The 15,602-nt window shown below is 43.7% G+C and overlaps 1 protein-coding gene across 1 annotated transcript; it reads right to left on the bottom strand.

Annotated features, from left to right (window-relative positions):
- Window positions 1-502: 502 nt before the first annotated feature.
- Window positions 503-5,067, bottom strand: LOC128770719 (androglobin-like). The gene has a single exon (XM_053885538.1). It carries the CDS (start codon window positions 5,048-5,050, stop codon window positions 731-733), a length of 4,320 nt encoding a protein of 1,439 aa, XP_053741513.1. The 5' UTR covers window positions 5,051-5,067; the 3' UTR covers window positions 503-730.
- Window positions 5,068-15,602: the final 10,535 nt, after the last annotated feature.

Here is a 15,602-nt window from a genome sequence, read left to right as displayed (position 1 = left end):
TGAGGCTTAACCTCATGGGGTCCAGCCACATGTCCCCACTATGTCGTTCGGTACTCACAACGATAGTGTTTTGCCAAGAATTGGTCCCCTCAAAGTAAGACAAACAAGCCTAGCCGCAAACACACCGTCTTCATTATATCTATCTTTAAATTACATTTTTCCCCATCATAACTCCTATTTCCTCTCGCCAACACTCCTACTTACTTTGCTAGTGGAATCAAAAAAGGTCACCTTAGAAGCTAGTTTGACTGTGGAACCCTCTCTGTTGTCCACAACCATCTGTAACCAGGTTGAGGACTGTGGGCTCATGAGTCAAATTTTGCAGCCCGTGGAAGACATTTATAACAAGAATGGAAGTGGAAATGGAATCGAGACGTGCGGAAAATGTCATGCTATAGTTATCATGGAACCCACACCCCATGATGTCTGAAGGAAGCCCACAAAAAAACAACAGATCAGATGACCACAACTATCCAATGTCGCGTTCATAGAACATGCCATCCTTTATTTATACCAAGCACCAGTGGCAAAAGGTCAAACAACATGCACATTTAAAGTGTCAGGAAGGAATTATTGTAGGAGACAAAAGGACTAGAGGAAAATATCTTCTCATCATGGGGTTGTAGAAAAGCTTTGTTTTCTAGTTTCAGAATTGCTCAGGAGTGAACAGCACTGTGGATATGGCGAGCAGTGAAAGCTTACACTTGACGATAACTTCTGCGAGATCCACTTAATGCGCCTCCTCATGATGACCGTGATGATGATGATGATGGTGGTGGAGACCCCTCAGATGTTCCTTGGTCTCCAGGAAATGCTTATGATGATGCCACACTTCTGCCTGCATGTTGGTGTATATGTCCAACTGGTGCTTCATCAACTCCTTTCTGTTTCTTTCCTGCTGCTCACGGTGTACCAGGACTTCCGCTCTTATCCGCCGATAGGTCTGGATCTTCTCCAATCGCTCCTTCTGTCTGATCTCCTCTACTTTGTTGTCCACCACAGTTGCAGACTCCTCCTCCCGTCTGATAAAGGGAGAGTAATCCATGGGACGGAACATGTACAAGCCTGAGAGGGCCGTTGGTTCTTGACTAGTTCCCTCCAGAGCACTGGAAGAAGCAACTTCATCAGGTGCCAGAGCTTGCTCCTCAGTCTCATCTGTTTGAGAGTCTTGCATCGATTCTTGTTGGAACTCACTAAGAAAATCCAGACGAGACTTGTATGCTTTGGCAGCGCGCCCTTCTTCTGCAGTTTCCCAGGCTTTTTTAATGGCCTTGATTTGGTCGATTCTTTCCATGTCCTTTGTCACCATGACATCATCCCCTTTGCTTTTCTCAACAACCACACGCAATGTCCAATTGGGCTTTGTTACATCAATGGTTATTTCTGGCTTATTTGGGGTTTGTCCTTTGCCTGGTTTCCCCTTCTTTTTATCGGCTTCACCTTTACCTTTTCCTTTTGGTGAGCTTGGTCTTGCCTCCTCCTCCTTAGTTGCCTCCAAATTGACTTTCATTTCGTTCTTCTCTCTCACGTGCATGGTGACAAAGGCCATCTGAGATTCATCCAACTCCCAGCTCTGATAAAGCACCTCAGCTTTCACAAAGTAGTTGTGCTCGATCTTCTGCGCTGGAGCTTGGGCCGATGAGTCTGATTTCACGGTTGAACTGTCCTCAAAGTAGTCCTCCATCATCGCTTCTTCTTCTTCTCTTGCTTCCCTGTCTTCTGCAGTCTCTTCAGAGGGGTCAGTGGGGATTTCGTTGGCCAAAAAATTAAAAATCGGAATTAAAACATGGCCTCTCGCTGTGGTGCTGGCCATCTCTGTTTCTCCATCCAGAATGTAAAGCCGTATGAAGACGTCCATCTTGGAGGTCTGAAACTGTACTGTTGCTAGAACATCGGTCTCCACTGTCACGCAATAACAGCACATTATGTACTTGTCATTAGGAATGTAGTAATCTCTTATTTCCTTCACAGCAAATGTGTTAATTGGACCATCGTGTGACAGCTGAGCGAGCGGTTCTCTTGTACCAATCAAGCGCATTCTCCATTTAAGACCCGTAGGAGGGTTTTCGGGAGTGACTGCCTCTGCTAGAAAGGTATAACCGTTTTTATTGGGATAATAGATGTGAGGAGGGTTTTTTTTGAACAGCAAGCCTAACTCTTCTCCTGTGTCGTTATCTATGATGTGCAGCAGACAGTTTGGGAACGGAGAGTCGATCTTTGGGATGAGCAACATTCTCTGTGGAACGACAAACACTTCCCTAAAGATCAAGGCCCAGAAGCGGGAGATGTCCTGTAGAGGTACCACATAATCCACAAAGGAGATTCGGGTTGGCTCATCGTGCTGGCAGGGATAGAGTTCTGCTTTGGTCTTATAGTGACCAATGATATACAGGAGCAGGAAGGCAGAGTTTTTGTCGATGTCGATTTTAACAATGGACCACATGTCATAAAGGACTGTAGACACACTGACGTTCTCCTTGGTACCGTGCTTGAAAGCCTGCAGCATTGCTCGCACCAAGTGTCTTCTGAATGCCGCCTGTAGAACGATGACTGCCTGGAGCTCTGCCCGTGTTGGTTCGCGTTCAATCCAGTTCTCGGGCGGATTTGCCTGTGCCTCTAGTGAAGGGGCCAGTTCTCTGGTAATAGTGGCCAAGAGTGTGGGGTCAGCAGTGAGGGCCATAACAGCAAAGTTTTCCTCTGTTGTAAGCATCCGTCCGAGGACCTCCAACAACATGTGATAGACTGCAGAGTTAAACACCTTCCGCAGTTCGCATTTCTCGTGAACTGTCTTAATGTGTTTGGGACAGTAAGCTTTTTCCAGCGCTCTCCTCAAAACTTGCTGGTCATTCCCATCTTTGAAGGACGCCACTAAATCCGAGAGAGCATCCGTGATAGACATGGCCTGTTGGGTGAAACGGGCACTTTCCTTGGCCGAGTGTGTAATGATAGTGTCTTCATCTCCAAAAACAAAGGGCGACTTGCTGCAGAGGTGAATATGGTAGCCATGTGTTGCTCTTGCGTGGAATGCTAATACATGCCGCCCCGCAGGCAAGTTGAGCATGATCGCCTTTGAGTAAGTGGTCTTGATGGTCAAAATGTGGAGCCTGGGCTTTTGGTTCTTCCAACAGTGTGGCTGAGCAAGGAGAACTGCGCTAATAGACCTCAGTTCCTGCGTAGTTTCATTCCAGAGAAGCAGAGCAGAGAAACTGATGAGGATCTCTGAAGGTTCCAGACTGTCCATGCACATGTAGTGAATCCCTCTTACTTCAGCACATTCTGGTCCGGCCACAGAAACCAGCTCGGTAGTTGGGCCATTAGACGGAGAAGTCGTAGCTGAAGCAGCAAGACACATGGCTTTTGTCAAGATGTTGATTTTCAGATGGGAAGCCTTAAACTGATATTGGTATTTTTGGGGTTTATGGAAGACAAGTAGAGTCTGGAAGCAGTTGGCAAAATCCTCCTTGTCTATCCAGGTCTCTTTCAACAAGGACTTTACAGTAACTGATGGCTCCTCGGCTTCCTCAGGGTTATCCGGTTGGTCTTCATCTATCTGATCTTCACCTTCTTTCTTAGTGTCCTCTAAAGGAGCCTCTTCTTCTATTATGCTGCTTGCAGATGTAGGCCTAGTCTGAGCCGGAGACAGTTTTTGGGGTTCAGGCTCCTCGTTTTCATTCTCTCCTTCAACAATGGACATCAGATGGGACATATAGGACCTTTTCCTCTTGGGTTTTGGCTTAACCGCTACGGCCTCTGTGTCTGGGACCTCTGGCTCGCTGATCTGAGTGTTCATGGCAATGAAAGGGCTGGAGATCTCAATGAACTCCTCTGGTTTTGGCATCGGGGTTATCCGAGGTTCGTCTGTGATCAGAATCTCCTTCCGAGGCCGGATGAGTTTCCACCTGGGCACGGTTTCTGGTTTTGGTGGAGGTTCCAAAGGACATGCTCGGGTCCTGGTCAAAAGAACAATGTGACTGAGCATCTGAGAGAGCTCATAGCGTCGCAGATATTCTGAGAAATCAGCCATTTGCTTAAACCCGGACGAATTCTTTTGTGACTGGTGGTTGTAGAAAGCCGCGCATACCAATAGTTCTGGCATGCCATCATCTGACCCCGACTTGATGCTGCCGGTTTCCTCCTCAAGAGATTCAGTCGTTGAGGGAGACTCAACTTCCTCGACTTCCTCCTTGAGTGAAGTCTCCTCTGGGTGGGAAAATATCGGAAGGTTTTCTTGTAAAAAATCCCAGATTTTGTACATATTTCCGGGCTTTATGGAGGTGATCTCTGGGATCCACCCGGTGAGGTTGTGGATGAAGGAAAAGTCTCCCATCTCTCCCTCGACATCTGACAAGGGATTAGTGTTTGCGATTTTAATAAGAGCTTTTGCCAGCAGCATGGGCCACAGCTCCGATGGACTAGTTGACACTGGAAGCAGCAGTTTATTATCCTCATCAAATGGAATAGAATCGTCCACCGTTATCTTCCTCCAACAACCCATCCAATAAAGCCTGACCACATATTTCCCGTAGCTGTTGTAGAGCGGCAAATGACCTTTCATGACCTTGCAAAGGGAGTAAATATGCTCCCAAGGATTCCATTCCTCCTTGCATGCGCTCTTACACAGCGACCAGACAATGTAAATTTCACTGATGATCCACCTCATCAGCTCACTACAAAGCAAGTGACCGTTTGGGCTGATCAGGTCAAAGAATTCCATTCTCTCAACAACTACAGGAGCTTTGCTGGGCATAAAATCCACCGGGCGCTTCCAGGAATGCACTTTCAAAGTTCTAGGCAACTGGACTTTACCCTCTGGATCATCAAAGAACGGATGCACTGGACTCTTGGTTCTCTTCCCCTCGTCGGGCGCTTTGCTCGAGTCCCATCTCTCTTTGGCGATGTCTGCATCATTCCACTCTGGCCAGATGAAAGTCTTGTTTCTGAAGCCTGCCTGACTGTCAGCGGTAGAGAAAATCTGAGACACCGTCCTTCTGCTGGAGAAGTTGACTTTGCTAGAAACAGCCTCCTTTTTCTTTGTCTGCGAACGAGACATTACGTCTCTAGGTGGATGTCCTTTTCATGTAAAAGTGCTGTCTTCAGACACATCTCTTTTTATCCACATTGATGTTTGATCCTAAATGACTTTCATCTTCACTTTGTTGCTTGACTTTAATCTCACTTTATGGGAATGTACACTGAATAAACAACCACTTGTCTGCTTGCCTTTGTTTATAAAACAGCTATGCATATTTTTATTAGCCTGGCCTTTAGCTAAAATGTTAAAAGAAGAAGATATCCTGATCTTATCTTAGCGTACTGGCCATGGCATATTCATTTAGATCACACCAATAACAAGCACTGGACAAGTGTTTATTTACCCTCAAACACCTCTCTAGTGAGCAGAAGAATAATGACACCGGTTCACATGAAAAAGTCCCATCGTTCCCTCCTTTTTTATTGTGTTGATGATGCAGATGACAGTTGGCGTTCTCTTCACCACTCTGTTTATCTTTCAAAATAAACCTCTTGACCTGAGCCAGGGAGGAAGAAAAGAGCTTTGCTGCCTTAATGAGCACCTGTCTGAAGGATGAGGGGAGATAAGGGGGGTAGCGGACCAGAAATTCCTGTCTGGTTTGTGTGTGTGTGTGTTTGTGTGTCCGCTGAGTCTCATCACAACAGAGAACACTGATGGCCTGTCATTTGTTGACAGACTGGTCACAGGTGCAGGCTTTTCCAGATCTATTTATCCCGCGAGAGAGCGCTCAGTTTGGGTGGTTTTGGAGGTAAATGTTTGTCAATGGAGGAATCCTCGTCAACAACCTTGTGTTGTTACAAAACGGGTGGGAAAAATGAGTTCTGCAGTCAGTCAGCAAAAGACATACATGAAGTCTTTATCACCATCACATCAAAGATTAGATGAACCATCTTGCCAACTGCCACTGGTCTCTTAGGTGTAGATTTAATATTATGATAGACGAGATGAGATGTCCTTTATTTAGCATTGATATCGTTACATTTGCTTACTCTTTGCCTTATTATAGTATTCTCTAAGTGTTACAACGTTTGTGTCATCCTTGCTTAAGATAACTTCGCTCAGTCTTGCACAATCCCATTCAAGCTGAGTGGCGGCGTTGTGTTAGCTACTGTTAACTTAGCTTAAACATTACTTATCATAGCTTTACATTTACTAATCATCACATTAGCTTAGTGTTAACATTCGCTCAGCGTTAGCACGTTATGTAGAATAAGCTTATTAGCTAACTCGGGCTGTATTAGCATTACTTTAGCTTTGTGCTAGCTGATTAACGTTACATTTCGTTTGCTCAGCATTGCATTAGCTTAGTGGTTTGCATACTGTTGGTACATTCCAATTACCTTGCAAGTGGGAAGTTGAAGCTGGGAATGATGTCGTGCTCAAGTATAAGCTTCAGTTGTCAAATTCAACAAACAAGATAGCGACGTCTACGCTAAGCTATTCTCAGACATGCCTTGTCCAGACATAAGTTTCTTCTTTATATATTCGAGCGCTGTTTCCTATAACACCCAACTGAATGAAGAGGAAGCATAAATTCACAGAATGGATTTGTTTCTTTCACTTTATTTCATTGTTACAAACTTCTCGTTTACATCAGGGGAAGCCTTGGGACGGTGAGGATTTTGTCACTTTCTGATTTGGAAATCCTAGCATGGGGTGACATTATGGGCCTTTTGTTGGCATCATGGTATCTTTGTGCTTTGTGGTGGCGTCATTCTATCTTTGTGATATTCGATTAGCTGAGCATAGATTGCCTTTATTCTACATACTCAAGCTTTGTTTTGAATTTTAGTGTTGTGTTGTTATGATCTGCCTCTATTTTGACTTTATTTGGGCTCCACACTTCCCTTTTCTCTATTCTGATTCAGAGATCCACTAATGGCACACAGCTGGGACCGATGTTCATTCAACTGCGACAGCTACTTGTACCATCTGGTCACAGGATCGGATTGTCTGGATTTCTTGTCCGGTAAAGGTCTCTGTGTAATTTTTTGCGTCTTGAACTCTTGTTTTTGTACCTTTTGCCCCCGTGCCCTTTGGTTGTAGTTTTGTACCATGTGAATGTATTGACTTCCGTGTGTGTTTTTGGGGTTCTTTCAGATCTTCTGCTCCCTTGGTTCTGTTCTATCCAGGATTGGTGGACGCTTCGGATTTTGCACTTCTGGGGATTTTTGACTGTTTTTGGAGTCTGGTGTTTTGGTTTGTGATTCTGTATTCTGTATGTGGACTTTTGTATTCAATACTTCTGATTTCTTCAGTAACTCTCAAAAACTTTTCTTTCAACTCTGCTGAAATGATCCAACTTCAGTATCAGAGGTTTGGCAACTTAGTTGCGGAAACAGACCACTGTCCCTTGACCAGTTGCTGCGCTCGCCTCATTAGTCACTGAAGTGAACTTGACGACTCCATTTATCTTGCGGATGTGATTAAACACATTTATTACTGTATCTAATGAATGCAATACTTTCACTGAGCCACAACAGCTGTGTGCTTTGCTGCGATTACCGGTGCCAATTTATTGGGCCGGTAATGAAATAGTGGGAAATTATTGAGAAGAAAAATGAGCGTACATGTAGAGAATAATAAGTGCAATATTAACCAAGTCGAAGAAGGAAGACTTTTGTTTTTCCAATAGCGACAGACTACAGCTTTCACATACACACACCACACTTGTGTTTTGTTACACACCGTGAGAAATAAGACAGAACGAGAGGAGCAATAAAGCGGGATCGCCGTTGGGACTTCTCTGATTGCTTTTCTAATACTTCCGAAGTGCTGAATCCGAGGACGGCCTCAGCACAATTATCTCGGCCTGCAGCGATGATAGATGATCTAAACAGAGAGAGACGCTCTCTCTGGTGCAGGTTTGGCACATTTCTCTTCACGCTTTTCAAGCAACTTTGTGGTTTGTTCTCTCTTTGTCTGTGTAGTCCAAAACATACCGATGAATCCAAACTGTCTGCCAGTGGGAGTGCGTGTGACAGGCTCTCTGTCTGTCTCTGTCTGTCTGTTTTTTGTGATGGAATGGTGACCTTTCCAGGATGTCCCCTCCCTATCACACTGGAGAGTCAATAGACTATAGGGGCTATAGAGACTATGGGAAAATAGGTATTTGTGGTGCTGATAGTTACTCAATAATGGATCCTGATATATATTAACTTTAATATAAAAAAGTGGAGTGTCCGCTCATGCACATGTTGCTTTGGACATGAATGTGATGAGAGTCTCAACGAAAGCAGTAGTTTTGATGAAATTACGTCAATGCAAGTCCATGAAAAGGTGTGTTTAAGAGTGTTTTGTTCTGAGGGTGAGGTGCCTTGACAGAGAGAAGGATTGGTCATTCAGCTAGCAAGCACTTTAGGACCCGAGGGTCCTGGCTGACTCATTGGGGTCAGCATTTCTACAATGTATTCTGGGGCTTTAAAAGTTATTAATATAATCGTGAAGTTGATTCTGAAGTCCACAGGGAGTGGTGTGCTTCTGTCTGATAGAGCCTGCTTGAAGCCTCTCTGCTGAGTTCTGAACCAGCTGGAGGCGTGATAAAGATGTTGATGCTAGTAAGGAGAGTGTTTCAGTAAACCAGGTGGTGAAACGCACTAAAACATTTTTCTCAATCGGCTTGGGAGGTATCTTTTTCAGACGATGGAAACTGGAATAAATGTGAGGGTCAAATTAAAGTGAAGAGTCAGAGATTTCGGCCTATATGAGGCATGAATCATGGTTGCTCCTCGGGAATCTAGGAGAGGTTGGTGAAGGATAGTGTTTCTGCTTTTGACTGGTTCAGCCGTAGGATATTTGTGCCATCCAGCTGGTGATATGAGCCATCAGAGCAGATTTCGCACACTTGTGTTGGTCAATGTTTGGATAAGAAAGTAATAAGTAATAATATTCAAAGCTGCTGGCCATAAAACCAGTTAACAGGTATCTCCACACAGGGATCTCGGTGGAAACTCAGTGAAGTGGAAAAGGTAAAGGCCACTTAAAGCTCTCCTGCATTTATCATTACATCTACATTCCTCACTGACACTGTTCTAGTTGAAAGGTGAGCGAGACTAAATCTTGGCTCCGACGGACGCCACAGTTCGTCCGTCTTCCTGAGGCGGAAACTTGGAAAAATATGGTGGAACTCCGTGTCCCAGTCAGTTCACAAATCAGCGAGGTGACATGAACACATGTTCCCTTGAAACTAAAATGTGATCTCTGCTGTATGGTTTTTGCTTCACATGTATAGACTTGTGAGGAAGTGAAAATGTAGGTTCTAGTTGACCCAGGTGTCAGCAGAGGTGACCAACTTTACACACGACACATGCATTGGACGGTAAAGGCTGGTTCTTGATGGACAAACACACACACAAAACTTCACACTAGCTTTTCCTTTCTTTACAATCACTGGGTTAAATATTGATGGAGTTTGACACTGTGACATCCTGTTATTGTCTCTTAGAGTGAAGATGCACGTCTCTCATCCCACTATTATATTTCCAGTCCTTTGTCTATTATGTAATGATTCTACTCTTCCTGAACAGCTCCTTCTCTTGTGTGAGTGGTCATTCATTGTCCTCAGATCCTCCCCCGAAAACACACTACTTCCTCTTTCAATCTGCGTCTTTTGCTGATTAGATATTGTTTAACAAGTGTTCATTTACAAAACAGATAGTGGCAGTCAAGTGAGCCGACGATGAATGAATCTGAAGCAGCGAAAGTGCTCGGCGTAGTAATGTATGCGCGGCTAATCCCTGGCCATAGGTTCGGCTAGTGCGTGTCAGTTCACGGCAGCGATACAAAAGCCTTTTGTGTTTCTTCCAGTAAGCCCAAGCTTTGCTGCTCATCTCCTTTAATTGGCCATGCTCTGTTTGTGCCGCAGTGAGAAAGAGAGGCTTGACCGCCTGAATAGTCATTAACACTTGCCACCATTGGGTTGGGGTTGCAAAAACCCTTCACTTTACTACAAAACTCAAGGATTAAGGTGACGTAGCTGTGCTGCTTTACACGCTGCACACTGCTACAGTGTTTTTTTAGTGGAATTTTCTTGTATGGGTTCCCTCCAGTTTCCTCAAAACATCTACAGAGGTTATATGATGCGCCGCTTTATCTCCTTTATTAGAAGGAGAGAAAGATTTTAGCTTGGTCAGGTCCTGCAGAGACACTATCTGCTTGTGAATTCACACGACTGCTATGACCCTGTGGCGGGTCTCCTATGGAGGCACCTGCCCTCTGATTGGCCACCGCGCATGACTCCTTGGAAATGTCAACCATGATGCTTAGCTCTCTAAAACGGCACACAGAGTCACTACAGCATGTGAGATATGGGTCGGAAAGTCCAAATACAGTAATTTCAATTTCCACTCATGTTTGGTCAGCAGACCATGTGACTGTGCAGTGAGTCGGGTAGACAACATGCTAGTCTCACGGAGCTCGCTTCATACTCGCGGTGCTTTCTTTGAATTTGAAAAAATGCATCCCTCACATAGTTTATGAAGTCACTCAGCAAGAATTGTGTGAGACAGGGAAAGGTTGGTGTGAGCCCATTTATGTTGTCGTTTATTGTTAATGCTGAAATTGAAACTTTTTTTTCCACAGAATTTAGGTGTTTTTTTCTTTTTGCTATACAGAACAAAGTTTTTTGCCCCCATTATTTGTTGCTTTTGTGCAGCTCCCTCAAAAGTAATTGTTGTTACCCCCTGTGCCCCACTCCAAAAGTTTCTCTGGACCCACCCCTGCTATGATCAACTTCCCTTTAATTTAAAAAGAATTAAGATGACTTGTCATCAGTTATGGAGTTTCATCAGGGCTGATTGATGCTGCATGCTGCAATTCATAAGTTGTATAAATCACATCAACAAAGGCTCGAGTGTGGTGCAATAAACAGTGCATGCCAAGAAACACAAACAAAAAATATATATTGTCATTTTTTTCAACACATTTATACTTCAGTCATAAGTTAGCTAAAATAATAATAATAAGTTAATAATAAGTTGTAATAAATATGGTAAGTTCATATGGTAAAAGGTAAAAACATTGTCCAAGAGAGACATCTTCCTATGTGATGATCGTCGAGCTACCGTGCAGAGTTAGAACTCTTGTACTTACATTGATGACATTTGACGTATTTTCTCTGTTTCACCATCAGACTAAATGAGAGTTAGACTCAATGTGTGCTTTACGTTTGAACCTTGTCAAACTTTGTCATTGTATTTGTAAAATTAATGGTGTTATTAAAGCTGCAATTGTGTTTGCTGAATGCTGAATGTCAACTTTTGTACATTTTGTAGTTACTAGATACTGTATGAATACAAGAAACCTCCATAAAACAAGAAAGTGTCCGGGGTTTCTTCTCTAGGTCGCTGGCTGTACAGCTGTACATACGTGCACATGCATATAACAATAGTAATTTAGCGAGCAAAACCCAACAGGAGGTCACCAAGAAATTTAATTCCAAAAATTGAAATGAAATACGGTAATTGTGCAATAATAGAGTACATCGTTTGCAAGGGAAAAAGAAAATTGAATTGCGGTGGGGAGATCCAGGACGAAAGACACCATGCAGGCAAACATAGAATTCAAAAGAGCAAAGAAAAGAAAGATAAAAAAAAATATTCACTGAAAAAAGGTGACAAAAACAAAAAAAATGATCTGGCGAAAAAAAGATATAGGCTATAAAAATATGAACATCAAAAAACACTTTTGTTCATGGTTGAGGTAAATTTTGACCCGACGACCTTTCAGTGAGTTCCCTCAAACCTCCATTCTGCGTCCACCCCTTGACAGCCTCTCCCCCAGGAAGCGTCTCTGCCAGCAGGACATCCTCACTAGAGGTTCATGGGGTGCAAGGATGACTCATTCCACTACGTGGAACCTCAATTTCTGACACTTCATTCGCCGGACTCTTTTCATGTATCTTAATCCTGCTGTCATCTCAGTTGCACCGAGACTCCAGACTTGTAGCTTAGTTGACCACATCTGCGAAATGTTAGATTCTATTAGCAGAAGACTTGCGTCAAGATGTGAATCACATGTTCCCACCTCAGCAAGTTGCAGCTTATCACTGTGACGTCCTGTTTTCGGTTGGTGGAGGAACAGAAACAGGATCAATTCGTGATCCACTTCCTGTTGGTGTGAAACCAGCGGCACTTGCTTCTCTTTTTAGACGATGGTGTCACTCACGCACATACGCATGAGATGTAGACACAGTCACGCAAATCACATGTGAAGTTTTTTTTAAAGTTCAATCGTACAAAGGTAACTTACAGAATCATTGTGCAAGTCCGTATCAGTCACATGTCGCTCTAACATTAATCTTTCAGCTGAATAGTTTAACCAAAGTTCAGGAAATAAAATGGCTTTAAATCGTCCTGGTGTCACCTCGCTGGTGTTTATGTCCAACCTACATAAAGGCAAATTCATGCTCTGCTTGTGGCATCCATCTGTTAAACTCTGACTGAACTGTACTGTTACTGCACGGGCGTCACATAAAGGCTGGTTGACAGAGCTAAATTGACAACAATGAACTATTACTGTGAACCACAAGTGGCGTGACATCATCAACAAGAGACTGTGACACATTGTCCAGCTGGGTTCACTCACAAGGTTCATGTTTTTGTGCATATGTATAAATGTTGTCAAACACTTAACACCCACATAAATGTGTACCGTTGTAAATAACTTAAAACTTTATATATACTTATATATAGAATATATACTTAATATATTCTGGATCTATTAAAGTGACAATACAAAAATCATTATTTTGCTGAAGAGAGGATGAACATTTGCAGTTTTTTTAACAAGTCAGAGAAAGTTCAAAATAAATGGTGACGTCAAATACCCTCAGAGTTTCTCGAAAATGTCATCCTGCTGGAGTGAAAGTCACAAGATCTCAAAAATCTATCGGTCAGCTCCTCTGGGAGATGTCTGTGCAGACAGTCTGACATTTCCGAAGCTGCTCCACCATCACTAAAATAAAACCAATGCTCTGGGAGAGCAACGCAAAACAATACCAAATGTCTAAAAAAAGTCGAAACTTCAAAAGTTTTAACATTGTGGCACAAAAAGGCTGATAGAATAGGACTCTAGTTCAAGAAGGTACTGACGTGGGGGGCTGTAGAACAAAACAGCAAAATGCTTCGGTCTCCTTTAGTTCTGATACTGCTTCCTGCATTAATCCGGTTTAAAGAAAATATGTCTCCTCTTTGTTTAATCATGGCGTTGGTCTGGTTTGGAATGAGAAGAACGCACACGTGAGGGCTGCTCCGACAAAATCCCCAGGTCTCTCTCTCGATGCCAACCGCTTTGAGGCACGACGGGAGATTTACACTGACTTTGACAAGGGCAGGACACGACACGCAGGCTGCCACCGGGAGACACAGCAGAGTGTTGCTTGTTGGCCTTAAGAGACACACACACACTCGCACTGCCAAGTGTGACTCCATGTGCAGCAACACCTGGGAAGGTGTGCGTCAAACACAGCTGTCTGAGACTTTTGCTTTCGCCATCCGCTTGATTGATAACCACAGCGGCACGGACTCTCTGTGTGTCCTTGGGAGTTTACTTAGGATTGGCGGTGGGTTTTCTTCCTGCGTGTAAACGTCAGACAGCAAATCCATTTGGCTGCTGCTCCTCTTCCTCTCGGGCTCTTCTGTCGATGCTTCCAGCGACGTCTCGCACCGATTACTCACACTAACAAGCATCAGTGGTTGTTGCTGCCGGCCTGCAGGGACTTTTCTGTAAGTAACTTTTCGAGTTCTTCTTCAGCCCATGCGTCATCTGACTGAGAGGTGATCCAAAAACAACCAACTCAGGCACAAAATATCACTTTGGAGCTAAAGGCTGGAAACCAGCTGCCACATGGCAGAGGAGGCAAGTAGAGGACACAAGCTTCATTGAAAACCAAGTGGAACACACTCCGATGAATTTGGAGATTTTTGACCGAGCATCACTATCAGTGCAAGAGACCAAACAAAACCTAAAAGGGAATGAGAACAATATGCAGAGGTACATCTGTTTATGAGCATGATGGACACTCACAACCTAAAATGCTTGGAATCCAACCCTTTTTTTAGCCTAAGAAAATAATCTCGTAGAATCAGTGTCTCAGAAATATGCTGTTTTCAGTGCAGGCCAACATGAAGTAAACCAGAACACTCTGAAAAAACATACTCGGAATCAAGAATTTGCTTGCCACAAGGTTGAGGACACAGAGGCAGTTAGACCTTCCAACGTTCTCTTTCCTTTGCTTCTGGTTCATGCAGAATAGAGGTGTTCCTTTCATGACCGCTGAATGCATTCATCCTGTAACCTCTTTTCTTTCAGCAATATTTTATTCATGTTGACATGATCTTTCTATTATTAGCAAACGTGGATAAGGAGACGTAACAGAGCGTGAGAGAAAGCCACACGGACTCAAATAATTGATGTCTTCTATTAAGCTCACTCCCCGTCTCTCAGCTCGGCGGATCACGGAGCCTTGAGAAGTCTTTAGAGAGGAAGCCGGACGGAGAGACGGATTCACAGGCAGGAAGCAGATTGAAGAGGAGATAAGAGGAAAAATGCTGAGATAAGAGCCGAGTGTGGAAGGAGAAGATGGGATGTTATTAACCTGCACAATAAGTTTTGTATCCTCACCAATGACCTTTCACCTCCACTAGATTTGCTCGTGCTGCCATATACCTTTTTTTTTCTTGAGAAATGACTTCTTCATTCCAACTGCTTGAAAAATAATAACGTATTATACCACAACAAGCACTGTTCTCATTGTCTGGGTCACAGAGCACTACAAGTAATACATTTAGGCCCAATTCAGCCCTTTCACAAGTCCCCCAGACCAGACTGTGGACATGACTATTCATAAATAAATCAACCAACAGCGATAATTAAAATATTGACACAACAATTCGAGAGCATTTAGTGATGAATCATCGTGGCCACCGCCGCGTGCCGCTCAAACTCGCCTCATTGCTGCTCACAAGGTCGAGAGGGTGAACCTCACTTCCTGCTATTCATCCACTTCCTTCCTGAAACCCAAGTGTTTGCATGACTCAGATCGGATTCGTGAGGCACTCGACCTACTTTTAAAACCTCTCTCATGATTGTTCTCACCAGGATAGGAAGGAGCGCACGCCACATCACTTGAGGATAAACTCATGCGAGGCACTTTATGACCAGCAATCTGTGTTTGGAGGCGTGAATAATGAGGTGTACTTTTAAAAACTAGGTGCATGACTTCACAACATACTGTACATACGTAGACAGAACAATCCCCTCAAATTTCTTGGATGTTTGCGGTTGTTTAGGAGTGTACACTTGCTTCAATTATCCATTGCACTCTTTGGATTTATGGCTCTGTACTGCACAATCTCACAATCTGAGCAGAGACAATGAAGCGCAACAACTTCTTCTTCAACTGGGAGTTAAAGTGGGTGAATTTTCAACACAGGAATTAGGTCCATTTGTGACATGCTTCAAGTCCAAAAAGCTTTCACCCGGGGTTGTGGCTCAGAAACAAACAGCCATGTCTGGTGAGATTATGGACGTACAGAGACTTCATACCACACATCCACTTTCTCAAGACAGG

Source organism: Synchiropus splendidus, chromosome 1 (genome assembly GCF_027744825.2).
Source record: "Synchiropus splendidus isolate RoL2022-P1 chromosome 1, RoL_Sspl_1.0, whole genome shotgun sequence".
NCBI classification, from domain to species: Eukaryota; Metazoa; Chordata; class Actinopteri; order Syngnathiformes; family Callionymidae; genus Synchiropus; species Synchiropus splendidus.
The sequence above is the reverse complement of the archived record's forward strand: the minus strand, read 5'-3'. Positions and strand labels throughout refer to the sequence as shown.